The 17,979-nt window shown below is 36.8% G+C and overlaps 1 protein-coding gene across 1 annotated transcript in view; it reads right to left on the bottom strand.

The window, feature by feature from the left end:
- The window catches only part of LOC137245146 (uncharacterized), a 213,639-nt gene that overhangs the window by 46,999 nt on the left and 148,661 nt on the right, over nt 1-17,979 (bottom strand). The window contains exons 10-13 of the mRNA XM_067775333.1: nt 8,823-9,042; nt 8,583-8,691; nt 4,895-4,986; nt 3,669-3,892 (exon numbers count right to left, since the gene is read on the bottom strand). Of these exons, the coding sequence (XP_067631434.1) occupies nt 3,669-3,892; nt 4,895-4,986; nt 8,583-8,691; nt 8,823-9,042 (645 nt within the window). The remainder of the gene's footprint in view (nt 1-3,668; nt 3,893-4,894; nt 4,987-8,582; nt 8,692-8,822; nt 9,043-17,979) is intronic.

The raw sequence follows: 17,979 nt of genomic DNA, 5'->3' as shown, positions 1-17,979 counted from the left end.
ACAAATTTTTTTTAAAGTAAAAATTTAACAAAAAATTTAATATCTTTACAGTATATGAGTAAATTATGTCAACATTTACCTCCAGTAATGATATGGTGCAACAAAATACAAAAATAAAAGAAAATTTCAAAATGGGCGTGGCTCCGCCCTTTTTCATTTAATTTGTCTAGGATACTTTTAACGCCATAAGTCGAACAAAAATTAACCAATCCTTTTGGAATTTGGTAGGGGCATAGATTTTATGACGTTAACTGTTTTCTGTGAAAATGGGCAAAATCGGTTGATGCCACGCGCAGTTTTTATACACAGTCGTCCGTCTGTCCTTCCGCATGGCCGTTAACACGATAACTTCAGCAAAAATCGACATATCTTTAATGAACATAGTTCACGTGCTTACTTGAACTCACTTTATCTTCCTATGAAAAATGAACGAAATCCGACTATGACCACGCCCATTTTTTGGATATCGAAAATTACGAAAAATGAAAAAATGCCATAATTCTATACCAAACACGAAAAAAGGGATGAAACATGGTAAGGTAATTGGATTGTTTTATTGACGCGAAATACAACTTTAGAAACAACTTTATAAAATGGTTGTGACACCTACCATATTAAGTAGAAGAAAATGAAAAAGTTCTGCAGGGCGAAATAAAAAACCCTTAAAATCTTGGCAGGTATTACATATATAAATAAATTAGCGGTATCCAACAGATGATGTTCGGGGTCACCCTAGTCCACATTTTGGTCGATATCAGGAAAACACCTTCACATATACAACTACCACCACTCCCTTTTAAAACTCTCATTAATACCTTTAATTTGATACCCATATCGTACAAACTCATTCTAGAGTCACCCCTGGTCCACCTTTATGGCGATATCTCGAAAAGGCGTCCACCTAGAGAACTAAGCCCCACGCCCTTTTAAAATACTCATTAACACCTTTCATTTGATACCCATATCGTACAAACATATTCTAAAGTCACCCCTGGTCCACCTTTATGGCGATATCTCGAAAAGGCGAACACCTATAGAACGAAGGCCCACTCCCTTTTAAAAATACTCATTAACTCCTTTCGTTTGATACCCATATTGCACAAACGAATTCTAGAGTCACCCCTGGCCCACCTTTATGGCGATATCTCGAAACGGCGTCCACCAATGGAACTAAGGATTACTCCCTTTTAAAATACTCATTAACACCTTTCTTTTGATACCCATATTGTACAAACAAATTCTAGGGTCACCCCTGCTCCACCTTTATGGCGATATCTCGAAACGGCGTCCACCTATGGAACTAAGGATTACTCCCTTTTAAAATACTCATTAACACCTTTCTTTTGATACCCATATTGTACAAACACATTATAGGGTCACCCCTGGTCCACCTTTATGGCGATATCTCGAAAATGCGACCACCTATACAAGAACCACCACTCCCTTTTAAAACCCTCATTAATACCTTTAATTTGATACCCATATCGTACAAACATATTCTAGAGTCACCCCTGGTCCACCTTTATGGCGATATTTCGAAACGGCGTCCACCTATAAAACTAAGGCCCACTCCCTTTTAAAATACTCATTAACACCTTTCGTTTGATGCCCATATTGTACAGACAAATTCTAGGGTCACCCCTGGTCCACCTTTATGGCGATATCTCGAAACGACGTCCAGCTATGGGACTAAGAATTACTCCCTTTTAAAATACTCATTAACACCTTTCATTTGATACCCATATCGTACAAACGCGTTCTAGAGTCACCCCTGGTCCACCTTTATGGCGATATCTCGAAAAGGCGAACACTTATACAACAACCACCAATCCCAATGCTTTGATCAGGGGTACAGGGGTGGACCAGGGACCGGCCTCATCTACAAATCGTATTTATGGTGCTAGTTGCCTGAAATTTCGCATTGGGATATCACCTTGACTAGCTTATGCTTTCAGAAACATTTCTTACAGATTGGAGATCAGAGCTTTTAAATTGTTGGGGCGCCTTATGCGTATCCGACACTTAAAAAGTTTGAAACAAACTCTAATTTCGATCACACCTAGCCATTGTACAAGATTTTTCGGTTGAATGAATCCTTCTTATCCCTCACATATTGTCACTAAGCGATTGAGTTAGCATAACCTTCAACCCCCTCGCCCTGAATGGAGCCGTTTGCTTGTGCTCCTCGAAGAAAATATTTTTTTGGCATTCAGCAGTCTGCGTTCAAATTAAACGGTTTTGTTTAGCTTGACTCTATGTGGCGAGCGGCCGGCCGCTGTTTACGAATTTTGTAATTAAAATTTAAGTAACTTCCCGATAAGCTACAAGTTTGAAACTTGGAATATAGTTCAGAACCCGATGACAATGCAATTATAAAAAAAAAACTCCGATAGGTGGCGCATTGATCGCAATATTTAAAAAAATAGTACTTTTGGTCCGATATGGTTCATATTTGGAACACATAATACATACAAGAATGAAAAGCGACCTAAGAAGAAATCGCCAAAAGGTGGCGCAAGGATCGAGATATTGAAAGAAATCGCATTTGTGGTCCGATTTGGTTCATGTATGGAACACATAATATATACAAGAATGAAAATCGATCTAAGAAGAAATCGCCGACAGGTGGCGCAAGGATTGAGATATTCAAAAAAATCGTATTTGTGACCCGATTTGGCTCATATTTGGAACAAGTATTACATACAATCTGGTAGACTTGACATCAAAATACTTTGGAGTTCGCGGAGAGACAAGCATACGTGGCGCAGAGTCGAGTAAAGTCTTTGGAAGGATTATATGTTGAGGACTTAGATTGTAACAAATTGTCAGGACAGAGTCCTTGTAATAATGAGTCACTAAATGAACGAAATAGAATAAGAAATAATAGGGAATTAATTAAAAACTAAACATTTGAAAATAAAATAAATAAAAAAAAAAATTTAGTTAAACGGTTTTATTGAAAAAAATACTTACATTAAGTAATAATAATACTAAAAGCTAGAAAATAATTAGGTAGGTCCTAGGTACTAGTCATCGTACTCCTCATCAATTTAGGGCGTTGATCAGACAATTAAACGAAAGCGTTGGGCGCGTCAAATTTCTATTAATAGTCACAAGTAAGACCAACTGAACCTTAATCAGGTTATGCTACGCCTCACATTTTTAGAAATTTCACGCGCCCAACGCTTTTATTTAATTGTCTGATCAACGCCTTAGATTGATAAGGAGTGTGATGACTAGTACCTAGGACCTACCTAATTATTTTATAGGTTTTAGTATTATTATTACTTAATGTAAGTATTGTTTTCAATAAAACCGATTAACTAAAATTTTTTATTTTTTTAATTTTTATTGCTTACAATCTATGTGCCCAACATACTCACATTTGACTTCATTTAAAAAAGAGCAACTGACAGTAGGAATCTGACATTGCAGATTACTTGGTCTGTTCATTTTACATCCAAAAAGCATCTGCTTTTTCATGCATCTGTGTAATTAAATTTCGCTTTCGCAGAAGGAGGAAAATATACACATTTATGAATGTAAAAAAGAAAGCACCCTTTTCAAATCACGAACTCGCATCCTCTTTCCAACTCATTAAAATAATCATACAAATGCAAACACATGCATACATATATATAAACAAAAGTAGTTAGTTATGTACAAACCTGGAAACCTTCTGGAATATTATATTTACGTCGTGGCGACCAATTCATGCGATATTTCAATTTCGTTGGATATTCGTATAAATTATGTGTGTCATTCTCTTCGGTAACATAGGTTTTCTCATGGTCTATGTCCGCCGAGGCAGCTGGATCACGCAACCAACAACCATACATTTCATTTACGGACTTATGAAATACCGGCTTACCAACTGCGTACAATAGCCAAGCTATGTGAGGGGAGAGAAAATTGGTTGAAAAAAAAATTGTGTGTGGTTACGATTTAATGATAAAAAGTTTTTAAGTGAGTAAAGTGACCAAAAAGTGTGAGTAAGTGAATAAATATAAGTATGTGAATGTAAATAGCATTCGTGAAAGAAAATGTCACCCGAAATCGCGGCCCATTAAATATTTGCGAAATAAAATAAAAACAGCCAAGTGCACTCCCACTAAAAACAAAGTACAGCTTCATAAATATAAAACCCCACATCAAATGCTAAAATAAAAGAAATTTCATGTGCTTTTGTTGCTTCCCTACAAAAAATGTGACTAGTCTAGGAATATGCGACTATAGCCACTTCTTTTCCTTTTATATGGGTTTGTGCGGTCCCTTTTGTTAGAGCATGTCCTATGGAGAGACCAGTTGTACCTGTTAATGCCTGAACGGATAGTGTCGGACTCGTCCTCTTTATACTCCTACGGGTACTGTCGGACAGATCCTTTTTGTAATGTTCTCCACTTCCTCTTAGTACCCCTTTGCGTACTGTTGTACACGCCCTCTTTTTACCCGTACGGGTACTGTCGGATAGATCTTTTCTGTAGTGTTTGACACTTCCTCTTTGTACCCCTATGGGAAGTGCCAGACAGGGCCTTTTTTTATCCATACGGGTAGTGTCGGACATATTCTCTTCGTGCCTATACATCCAGAGTCACAGAAGTCACTTTTGTTCGCATATGGGTACTGTCGGACAAGTCTTTTTTCTACCCGTACGGAATTTCTTATGGATTTTATAATTTTTAAGCTCTAATTTCAAACTAACTGATGCCAAATATACCCAAAGGGGAGTATAGGGGTTCAATTATACCCCAATGTGGGACAAAAGAGATCAATCGCAGATCGCTCTCTTTAGGGATTTATCACACGATTTTTTGCAGAGTTGATACATATATAATACATTAACACACGTATACACATATATACATACATACATACACTTATATATAAGACTCACTCTTTTGCCGCTTGGGCAGTCCAGGATAACTATAATTTCCGGTTGGTTGAATTTCAAAATTCGAATTAATTGAATCCTTGCATTGGTAAAGGCTGTCAAAAGAAACAAATTTAATTGTTCGTAATAAGCGCCAAGTGATGAATATTTTTGTAAAAATAAAAGCAACAACAAATTCAATAGAGTCACGGCTGAAAGAGTGCGCGCAGGTGTTAATAAACCGATTTGAATGCGGCGCAAAAAATAATTTTTTTCGTAATGGCCAAACTCCTAATGAGAAACAATGACAGATGAGAGTTGCAGAAAATGTTAATAAAAAGTAAAACAATAACAAATCTTCTCCGAGATAATATTCTGTATAGAAAAAAAATTAGGTTTTAGAGGCAGGAGCTATGGGGTGGGCGTATTAGTACAAGTTGTACTTGGAAATGAATATAAAATAAAAAAGAAAAAGGAAGATGGATGCAGACAAAAATATATAAATCTGCGTGTGTAAAATAAATAAGCAAATGTAAGGCAAGATAACCTTCTATGAGATTTTAGGCCGAGCTTCCCTTTCAATTTGCATCGTACTCCTTTTAATTTTACCAACAAATTGGCGAGACGGGACCTACATAGTTTTCTGGAAAAAATTTATTATGCAAATTTGTAGCACAATCGGTTTTATTCTAATAAACTACAAATTATAGATTTCTCAACACGTGCATAGATCTAAAAATAAATTCCGCAGGACATTTCAGATTTGTTCCATATAAAAAATAAAGTTGTACGTCCCAAAACAACCTCCCGAAAAGCAAAAATTGTCTAAATCAATTGGAATTTTGAGAGACCAATCACTTCTTTGTTTTGGTCAGAAAACTGCATGCTCGAAAAATTCAGAGAACTCTAAATAAAAAAATTGAAATTTTCGTAAATTTTGTTTAAAAATTTAGAACTTTTTCGAACAGTTTTTTGAGTTTGCTTTGCATAGTCTCAGTCACAAAAATTCATAAATGTTTTTTTTTTTTTAATGTTAAATGAACGAGAAATTTATTTGACGAAATTTAATATAAATATTCAGTGCTATTTTTCTGCTCGCCACTGTATGTACATTAGGGTGGTTCTTATAAAAAAATATAAATGATTTTATTTTTCAATCTCAGTTCTCAAAGCGGTAATACCAAGCTCAAAAAATTTTGCATGCAATATTTGGTTTCATTAGGAGGTGAGTAAAGAAAGGCACAATAGAGTTCAAGTTAAGACTTACATAACTACAGAAGCTCAAACAATTTAAAGAAATTTTTGTTTTTCTAATAGAAATTCAAACATTATTGTGGTACAGCGTGGTTCAAACTTTGGCAGGCTTTTGTTTTCACGGTTTTATATATTTTCAGCACAAAAATAATACACATTAAAAAACTCATAATTTCTCAACCAAAAAACTTTTGAACACCTCGAAAATAATAAGGGAATTCAGAATTTTGTGTATTTGATGTTGGAAGCGTTCCTATAGCAATTATAAGCTACGGATCGTGAGCAACTTTTTTCATTTAAAATTTGTTCTTTCCATGTTTTGTTTTGTTTTGACAGTTAATGATTTGCTATTCAATATTGAAAAAATAAACTATAGTTTTTGATGTTTCGTTTTTGCCATGACGTAGCAAATGCATAGCCGTATAATTTTTTTGGCGTTTTGTGTAAAAATACTACACCAGTTTGCAAATATAATGATGCCAGACCATTTGCACAAAATCCTGAACTCCCTTAATACAATTACTTGTAGATTTTAATTAACAAAAAAATATATTAGCTTTTATTTCACCTCAAAGTTTTACTTAATTTTAAACCACGCGTTATTTCACTTCTGTAAATTGCGCTACTTATTGCGTCATCAACAACTCATAGTTTGACAGCAGATTATCCAATGAAGAACAATAATTATAAGAAATGATAATTACCGTTATATACTTTGAACATTTTAAAAACAAACTGAATTCAAATTTCAAAAAAAAATTATATGAAAGTTATTACTTTTTCGCATCTAAACCAAGCAAAAATGCCACTGTGCGGCGGTCGTAAAATATTTCTACACATCAAAATTATTATATGATTTAGATTTGCATTCACTGTATTTTCATACCATGCACCATAGCAACATAAGTACAAGTAAAACTAGAGCTGAGCCACTAACGATCAAACTTACATAATTTAGATTTAAGCGCAGGGGATTAAAGTTGTGATTGTACTTTGTATGGGTAAGATTTTACTAGACTCCCTGAAGAAGGCCAATCAATGGATGAGCTTTTATGAAGCAAATGTAAGGGCGTGTGTTTGAACGTGTACCGTAAAGTAAGTGAAGCAATGCAACAGCAGATACGAAAATTTATTGTTTGTAACTAAACTTTAAACCAGTGATGCACCTTAACGTTAAGCTAATCGTTTATCAAAAAATTTCCACCGTTTCCGTTGAAACACTTCGAAATATTACCGATAAAGGAATTATCAAGATAAATTGTATCTCGTTTTTAACCGAAACGAAAAGCTTTCGTTAACGTTAAAACGTTAACAAAAACGTGATAATTTATGTTTGAATTGTGCTGGCAATGCTATAGCCATGATGAAGCCGTAAGGTGGTAACAGCGAGCGGACATACACACACAAACTTCATGTAATTTGTTTGTGTAATTCGTTGGTGGTAATGTCAAAAATACTCTGAGAAATGTTCGTACTGTCAAAATTCATGAGAAAAGTTGCGATCAGCTTGGCTAAAGCTTTCACCTTTAATGACTCCGCCATCAATCAGCTTTGCCAGCATTGTTTGAAATTAATTATCAACATAAACGATTTGATTTCGTTTTGATATGGCAGAAAACGAAACAAAATCATTTCGTTAATTTGACGTTCTTAACGTTAATAAACGAAACGAAATGACTTTGTTTCGTTTATTAACGTTAATTATCGTAACGAAATGATATCGGTTCGTTGGTTAAGCATGCCTGCTTTAAACGTATGTAGATGCAACAATTTATTAACAGACTTTGTTGTACGCTTCGTCTAACAAATTCGTTGTGGTAAATTTTGATTTTTAATTAAAATACGGCGATGGTGCAACGTATGGATGATGTTGCTGAGTTCAAAAGAAAAACCCCACATAACAGCGAAAGCGAAAAAAAGGAAATGAACTCAACTTCCCAAATGTGATAAGTTCAACAGAAGTTACAACTACAGGCACATACAAGGATATGCAGCATGTTGAATTTCGTAAAGGATTTTGACTGTCCTGTAGGAAGGCAATGACGAAAAGAATATTGCTACATTTGGCTGATATAACTAAATGGCACGGTTCGTGGCCAATAATTTCATTCTTGTTTGGTGTATATTTAACGAGTTTTATAATCGATTTCTTATTATTATTGCACACTTTTTCGCTGCCTGTAAATTTTTCCTTTTTTTATTCGCAATGTTATTCACAAAATGAAATCACCTTGGATCTGGGCTCTTTTGGTTTTTAATAAGAAACTGTCCATAGGGTAAAATTTTAACATATCTAATATTTGTTCTTGTTGCTTAAATAAGCACAACACAAACAAAAAATCTTTGCTAGCATTGGGACATTTTCAGATTTATGTATTTTATGTTCCTTTGCACACTTTTTCGCTGGCTGTAAACTTTTCCTATTTTATTCGCAATCTTGTTCACAAAATGAAATTACCTTGGATCTGGGCAATGCTCACATACTGGACATTCACTTTCCGGTGGACGTTGGCCGTAGAGTTTAATTTCCTTCCCCACATATGGAATTTCACTGTTCGGATCTTGCGCTGCAATATTTTTGAAAAACAAAATGAAAAAGCAAAAAAGAGAAAGCAATTTAGTGGCCAATTTATTTGTATGAAGGTTACCTGGCACATATTGTGCTCTTACTCAAATTTAGTTGCACTAACATACTTACGCGCTAGTTCAAAGTTCACCATTGTAGCATTCACTTCGTTACGCGCCACACAATAATAATAGCCAAAGTCATCTTTTCGCAAATTGGTAATTGTCATGCGCATTGTTGTTTTGAAACTATTGTCTGTGTAAGATTCTATGCGGTATTTGTCGCCCGGATCTAAGGTTTTGCCGTCGTAAGCACGTTCCCAGTACTTTATGGCCTCGGGAAATGCTTCAACCTAAAATATTTGAAATATTTTAAATTATTGTAAGGGAGATATTTCGAAAAGAAGAAGTGAATTTTTGTAAACTTTAGTTTCGTATTTTCGTGACCGGACCCAGGGAACAGAGGTAGAGGTAGAGGTTGAGGTAGCGGTAGAGGTAGAGGTAGAGTTAGAGGTAGCGGCAGAGGTAGAGGTAGAGTTAGAGTTAGAGGTAGAGGTAGCGGTAGAGGTAGAGATAGAGATAGATATAGAGGTAGAGGTAGAGGTAGTGATAGTGAGTGAAGGTGCTTTTTCACACAACATAATTATTATTTTAGAATAGCTACATAGCAACGATGTGCATAGTTAAGAATATGACTAATCTCAACACTGAAAAAATTTCCCGGTGATACGAAAAAGCCGAGTCCGAAATATTTGTAACTAGTTCTGGTGAAAGTTGGACAATAATGTATAAAGCACCTCGATGATTTCACCTTCCCATCGCTTATGCAATTGCACGTGAAGTGTTTTTCGAGTATAATGAAATGTTTCACAAGGACTCCTAGTGAAAAGTGACACATAGAAACCCAATCGCTTTGGCGAATCCAATTTTCTACCCAAACGCTTACTAACCACTTTAAGCCAGAAGTAGATCGCTACTCTGTAAAGGTAGTATTTGTACAAGATCAGACTACAACTAGGTTGCTGAGCTCCGAGTTCTCTGCAGCGCGCCAAGTCAATTGAAGCCACTAAGGCGAAGAGATTCACGAGACAGTTATCTGGGTTATTAACTCACCTCAACATCTATACTATTCTAAATTTTTTAATTCGAGGCAAACGCAAGCGAGGTCAGGTACTCTATAGCACCCTCGATTGTTTCCCAAATGTGCCTAGGACTACTGCCGCTGGGCTATACGAGTTGATGTTAAACTCTTTAGTCGTGATATCGCTCTATAGCATCTGATCCTCATCTGTAAATGGGTAAACTTTCGTTCTAGAGAGCAGGAGGCATGAACTTGTAGCTTACGTCAAGCTTCTGTGAACACACCTCGCCACTAGCCTTTCCTTCCGCCTTTAACCCATTCGTGAAATATTCATTGGACACTCTGCTCTATTTGATTTTCTCCTCTTTTAGGTAATTGAGGTGTTGATGTCAGCACCGGGGGAAATTTTTAGCGCACAGGTAGCACGTCCTGGCTGGAATAAATTGAAATTGGTAAAGAACGTCGGAGCGCCAGAAGCCAGTCAACCCATATTGCGAAGCCTGCTAACTTGAAATGTTAAATCGCTCTTCGAAAAACTTAATTCAACTCCTACTTTCAGCCAACGACAAGTACAAAATCTTTAAAAATTTAATTTTTAAAATTTGAAAATTTTTTTCTTGACTATGAACACGAGTTTAACATCCCATTCATTCATTTAGTCCCTTGTTATGTTAAAGGAGAGGGACGATCCCATGCACTATTTTAGAAGAAGTAAGTTTTTTTAATGGAATATAGCTCAATCTGTTCAGAGCTGAAAAATAAGAAAGGTACAAAAATACACTGCATTTTACATAATCAGGCCCTAATATCTTAGCAATATATCACAGCTATTTTTTAAACAATGGAGATGTAGAATCACACGGATTTCGTAGCATCCTTTGGAATGAGGATGGGGTTGATGTGACTGTTTGCAAGCCACCGCCTCGTGCTGTGTAGCCTACGATCCATCCGTTTTTTCTTGCAACGAAACATTTTTCCAAAATGTACTGAAATTCTTAGATTTTCAACAGAATTGTGGAAAATTTACACTTACATAACTTTTATTTGTACATACATACATACTTTCAGGATATACCTGCAGGATATATTTTACATTTCCAACTAAAATAGTGGCTGCAAAATGGCATAAGGAAATAAATGCCAATACGTAAGTCCCATATTTTATTACAATATCATTTTCTCTTTACACTAAATAAAGCATGGAATATGTGAGAATATGCTTTTTCTTCGTTTGTTTATTTTACTTTTTTCTAAGAGATGAATGCCTTAAGCTACTGACGCATTAGGGCTTCCAGGGTTATATGGTGACATAGTAAAGTAGTAAATTTGTCATGCTGAAGCATCGAATTGAAATAAAACAGATAAAGGCTAGGAGATAGTTGGACCAAGTAGAGGAAGTTGAATTTTAAAAATATAACCATTTGTGGGTTTCAGGAATTCAAAGAAATAAATTTAATGTCTGATTTCCTTCAGCCAGGCTTTAATATATAAGATTCAACTTCCACTTCAGCTTTAAATAGTCGCAGTCCAACGTACGGGACTAGATTCCATAAATTTTAGATAGGAAAGCTTCTCAGCTTTTTATCTTTATATCGAAAGCGAATCATTTTCGTCGAGTTATCCGTTCGTTAGATGAGTCATCGTCTGAGCCCTGGGAGAAATAGTTGAGCGAGGCGAACTGAAGCATAAAACAGCGCAGTCCAAGTGATGATAAATCAGTTTGATTTTAACACGCTATAAGTGAATTACGTGAGTAATTTAATTGTGAAGTGCTACTACCATAGTAGTGTTGTAAATAAAGAACTTATTGCTATACTCAATATTTGAGTTACTTACTCGACAGCTCAGTGATTCGAACGATAACAAGGGGAGCAGAGTGATCGACAATCTTTAAAACTCGCTACAATATTGACAACAAATCAATAACAAATCATAAACTTTCGGTAGAAAATCAATAAATTTTCAATAAAAAATCAGTCTCTTTTTGACAACATATGGATAACATTTTTTGATAAACAATCGAAAACTTCTCAATAATAAATCGAAAATATACCTACAACTCATCGATAAGGATCGGCAAATGATGTTGTGTTGTTGTAGCGATAAGGACACTCCCCTAAGGCCTAGGGAGTGTTACCGATGGTGGTGGTCCTTTGCCAGATGCAGATCCGGCACGTTCCGGTACCAAACCCGACCATCTCGGGAACGATTTGCTATGACCATATGCGATCTTATCGGCCATCTCGCCCTCCCACCCCCTACATCAATGAGGAGTTCGGGGTCGCCAAAGCCTCGGCTGTTAATGAAAAAGGATTCTCCGCGGATACGTGAGGTTGACAATTGTGTATGGAGAAGCTATATATTGCGCTGGCAACCTGGAAGGATTACGCTACACAACCCTATTTGGTATTTTATTCGCCTCTTACGACAGGCATACCCACCGCGGGTATATTCTGAATCCATAATCCGCGGGGGATCGATAACTGATCAATAGCCTCTGTTGTCGACAGCAAATTCACTATACTTCGACAACAAATATCTCCTCTATACCTCGTCGGTAACATATTACGTATGCACCCATAACCCTTGGAAAACTCATCGATAACAAACCGTTAATGCTTTGATAACAAATTCATAAAACGCTGTCCAGTTTCGGTTTCTTATACGGCTTTGCTACTTCTCTTCCATTTCCTGTTTCCTTTTATTTCCCTTCCCTTCCTTTTCTTTCCTTTATTTTCGCTCATATTGCCCTGGTTCGAAACTATTGCGACGCGATGCGGGGTGCTAGCGCCGTAGAGTTCGGACTTTATTTATATACGGAAAATACCTTTCCGTATCCGACATACTCCGGACGGCTCTGGGCGATGTTTTTTGCTTTTTTTTGTGGTTAAAAGAACTCTCCATATCCGTCACACTCTTTAATGCAGCATTGTTTTTTCGGTTGAAAAAATTTTCCATATCCGTCACACTCCCTAAGACTCCCAGCATTGTTTTTTTTTTCGATTGAAATTTCAACAAAATCGTTGATGGTAGCATAACACTGAATCATGCGCAAAACTCCTCGCCCAGCTCTAGAGATGAGTGATTAGGCCACACATTTTTTGCTCAACACCATTAAGAAGACAATAAAGCTGTTTTCTGCACGTACACCAACCGGCTTGTAGGTACAGCAGCGAACAGAAAAATACTTACTTACTTTACTTAATTGGTGCTTAATCGTTTAAACGGTTATGGCCGTCCAACAAGGCGCGCCAGTCGCTCCTTCTCTCTGCCAACCGGTGCCAATTGGTCACACCGAGGGAGCTTAAATCGTTTTCCACCCGGTCCGTCCAGCGGAGCGGGGGCTCTACCTCTGCTTCCATAGACGGGCTCCGATAGAAACACTTTTTTGGCGGGAGCGTCGTCTTTCATTCGCATAACATGGCCTAGCCAGCGCAGCCGCTGCGTTTTAATTCGCTGGACTATGTTGATGTCTGCGTATAGCTCGTACAGCTCATCGTTAAATCTTCTTCGGTACTCGCCATCGCCAACGCGTAGAGGTCCTAAATCTTTCGAAGAACTTTTCTCTCGAACACTCCCAGAGCCATTTCATCTGATGTTGTCATGGTCCTTCTGCACCATATAACGGGACGGGAACGATAAGTGACTTTTATGATTTTCGTTTGCCGAGAGAGAACTTTACTTTCGCTGGATTTAAGAGGTGATGTTGTTGCTAGTGTTGATCCTGATTCCCAAATAAACGAAGTCTTTTACTATTTCAGTAGTAGCGTGGTTGCCAAGGCACATATGTGCTGAGACTCTTTGCTCGATGACAGCAGGTGCTTCGTTTTGTCCTCATTCACCATCAAACCCAACTTTACCGCTTCTTTTTCCTGTTTGGAGTAAGCAGAACCAGCGGCGCGGGTGTTTAGGACGATGATATAATTGTTATCAACATATGCTAGTAAATGCAGGCTTTTATAGAATATTGTTCCAGAGAGGTTAAGTTCTGCAGCTATTATAATTTTCTCCAGCATCAAATTAAAGAAATTGCACGATGACCCCTGTCTGAAACCTCGTTTAGTTTCGAAAGGCTCGGAGAGGACCTTCCCAATTCTGACTGAGCTGATGATAATGCTCAACGTTAATTTGCACAGCCGTATAAGTTTTGTGGGGAAACCAAATTCAGACATAGCGGCATATAGGCAGCTCCTTTTTGTGCTGTCGAAGGGGCTTTAAAATCGACAAAGAGGTGATATGTGTCGATTCTTTTTTCGCGGGGTTTTTGGCGCATTATGAAAATCTGGTCGATGGTAGATTTACCAGGCCTGAAGCCGCACTGATAACGCCCAATCAGCCGATTCACGGTGGGCTTCAATTTTGCGCACAGCACACTTGACATGAGGTTAAGTACGATACTAAGAAGGCTGACTCCACGATAGTTGGTGCAGTTTGCAGTATCCCCCTTCTTGTGGAGTGGGCAAATAACACTTCCAATCGTCGGGCATGCACTCGTCCGCCCATATCTTGCGAAGAAGCTGATTCATGCGCTTTACCGACTCCTCGCTGCCGTATTTGAATAGAGGAAAATAGCTGTGACAATTCTATATGTATCTCGTCAGTTAAATTCTATTTTTTTGTTTTCATTTCGAAATTCTAAGCAAGAACTTCCAGGAACTTTTAACTTAAGCTATGCAATACAATCAATTTTAATCTAGCAGATTTTTAGGTCTCCCAAATTTGTATTGATTTTGAAATTATTTTTTCAAACGGTGTTTTTGGTTTTCCTTTGTCATGATCGATTTGACCGGCAACGAGGAGAATATCAATCTCGCTTTAGGAGGAATAAGGCACCGCACTGAACTAGGAATAATCTGCGGGAGGTAAGTCTGAAGAAACAAAAAATATCTAAGAATGATTTTAGACAACAACTTTTCGCTAAAGCAGAAAGTTTAGGCGAGCTCGAAAGAAACCTGAATGATAAAAGTAAGCAAGTGAAAGAATGAAGTAGGTATGTGACGTGGTAATGAGCACTAGAACGAATTAGTATAGGAAGGAATATACTGATTATGCGGCTATTTTGACAAATATAGTAACAAAAAAACAGATGAGCTACTAAAGAGTGGCCTTAATCTTGAAGCACTTACGACAGAAGCACATTTGGTGAGATATATAGAAGACAAGAAGAAGAAAAAGCTGTAATGATGAAGCAATTACACAGCCTTCGTCAGTGGTGACGCTCTATTGACTGAGTAATGCTTATGACGATGTACACTATCGCAACTGGGTATAAAAATGTTCTACTTAGAATCACCGAGCGACCTTCACACGACAGTTGTATGCGATAAAGTGAGGAAGCGATTTATATTGAAGTTGAAAACGCAATTCATATTTACCCTAGGAACATCTTAAAAACACAAAAGAAAATATGAAGGAGCAATTGTTTTACTCTGCTTGTTTAAGCTACTCTACTGCGACAGTTATCTGGTTTACTGATGAGTTGTGGTTGCTTTTGTGTATGCGTTTGTAGAAATGACAACACAATGACAATAAAGCAATAATAAAGACAGTAAAAACCGTGCTTCTTGTCACGATTAATTAAATTTTCCTTACAGGTGAATGCCTGTTGCACACACACACACACACAATGTCGTTAAGGTCGCATAAAATTACATGTGTGTATATGCGTATGTATCTATATATGTATGTATTGACGTTTATGTTAGCTTTTCATTCTTCAGCATTTTACTTGGCGCTCTTGTTTAACAGGCTGTGGATTTAGCTGCGGTTGTGGCTGGAATGTGCAAATGTTTGGTGGGCGTATTCATTTCATTCTTGTCTTTATTATATTGCTTGGTACTACGTGCTCGTTGACAGCCCCCGCCTCGTTTTTTCGTTCAAATGCTTGTTAAAGTTGTCGCTTTCCCTTGTTACTTTCTGTCGATGTAAATAAGTTGTTGTAATTGTTGCATTTGTTGATATTGTCATTGTGGCTATTAACCTTCTGTGCTAAACGTACTGGCAAATTGGCTACATCACTTAACATGACATAACTTAACATAAATATTTTATTTTATAATTGGATTTCTTTTTATTTAGGATTTTTTTTAGAATTTTTCCGTGTCATGTTTCATGTTTTTGTTTTATTTTATTTTTAATGTTCACTTTGAAGAAATTAGGCTCGATTTTATTTGATTTCGCAATTTTAAATTTTCAAGGACTAATTTTTTACCTGATTTGCCAAAGACAAAATGGGATTATTGAATTCATTTTTATGCATATGTTTGTACATAAGTATATATTACTTGTGCGTGTGCATTTCACCGAAATCCTCCTTGACGACTGGACCGATTTACATAGATGAAATTGTTTGTGTGTATTTAAAGAAATTTGAAAGCAGGGTACTTTTTTAGGCGTGGTTCGTTTTGTTTTTAAACCGGGAACTTTTCAGATCTGGACACTTTTTTAGAACCGGGTACTTTTTCGGATACGGGAAGTTTTTTTAAGACCGCACCCTTTTTAAGAATGGGGATACTTTTTCAGATCTGGAAACTTTTTTAAAACCCATTAATTTTATGGATTAAAGTACTCTTTTTATACTCAGTTGAGCAGAGCTCACAGAGTATATTAACTTTGTTTGGATAACGGTTGGTTGTACAGACTTCCATATATCAAAATCAACAGTATCGAAAAAAAATTCGATTGAGCAATGTACGTCCGTCCGTCCGTCTGTCCACTAACACGATAACTTGAGTAAATTTTCAGGTATCTTGATGAAATTTGGTACGTAGGTTCCTAGGCACTGATCTCAGATCGCTATTTAAAATGAACGATATCGGACAATAACCACCCCCACTTTTTCGATATCGAAAAATTCGAAAAATCGATAAAGTGCGATAATTCATTACCAACTACGGATTAAGCGATGAAACTTGGTAGGTGAGTTGAACTTATAACGCAGAATAGAAAACTAGTAAAATTTTGGACAACGGGCGTGGCACCGCCCACTTTTAAAAGAAGGTAATTTAGAAGTTTTGCAAGCTGTAATTTGGCAGTCGTTGAAGATATCATGATGAAATTTGGCAGGAACGTTACCCTTATTACTATATGTCTGCTTAAAAAAATTTGCAAAATCGGAGAACGACCACGCCCACTTTTTAAAAAAAATTTTTTTTAAATTCAAATTTTAAAAGAAAAGTTAACATCTTTACAGTATATAAGTAAATTATGTCAACATTCAACTCCAGTAATGAAATGTTGTAACAAAATACAAAAATAAAAGAAAGTTTCAAAATGGGCGTGGCTCCACCCTTTTTCATTTAATTTGTCTAGGATACTTTTAATGCCATAAATCGAAAAAAATTTACCAATCCTTGTGAAATTGGGTAGAGATTCTAGAGCGATAACTGTTTTCTGTGAAAAAGGGAAAAATCGGTTGAAGCCACGCCCAGTTTTTATACACAGTCGACCGTCTGTCCTTCCGCTCGGCCGTTAACACGATAACTTGAGCAAAAATCGATATATCTTTACTAAACTCATTTCACGTACTTATCTGAGCTCACTTTGTATTGGTGTAAAAATGGCCGAAATCCGACTATGAACACGCCCACTTTTTCGATATCGAAAATTACGAAAAATGAAAAAAATGCCATAATTATATACCAAATACGAAAAAAGGGATGGAACATGGTAATTGTATTGGTCTATTGACGCAAACTATAACTTTAGAAAAAAACTTGGTAAAATGGGTGTGACACCTACCATATTAAGTAGAAGAAAATGAAAAAGTTTTGCAGCGCGAAATCAAAAGCCCTTGGAATCTTGGAAGGAATACTGTTCGTGGTATTACATATATAAATAAATTAGCGGTACCCGACGGATGATGTTCTGGATCACCTTGGTCCACATTTTGGTCGATATCTCGAAAACGCCTTCACATATACAATTAAATGCCACTCCCTTTTAAACCCCTCATTAGTACCTTTAATTTGATACCCATATCGTACAAAAAAATTCTAGAGTCACCCCTGGCCCACCTTTATGGCGATATCTCGAAAAGGCATCCACCTATAGAGCTAAGGCCCACGCCCTTTTAAAATACTCATTAACACCTTTCATTTGATACCCATATCGTACAAACAAATTCTAGAGTCACCCTTGGTCCACCTATATGGCGATATCTCGAAAAGGCGTCCACCTATAGAACTAAGGCCCACTCCCTTTTAAAATA

The sequence above is a fragment of the Eurosta solidaginis genome, chromosome 3, assembly GCF_040869045.1.
Source record: "Eurosta solidaginis isolate ZX-2024a chromosome 3, ASM4086904v1, whole genome shotgun sequence".
Classification (NCBI taxonomy): Eukaryota; Metazoa; Arthropoda; class Insecta; order Diptera; family Tephritidae; genus Eurosta; species Eurosta solidaginis.
Note: the sequence above shows the minus strand (reverse complement) of the source record. Positions and strands in the feature narration are given on the sequence as shown.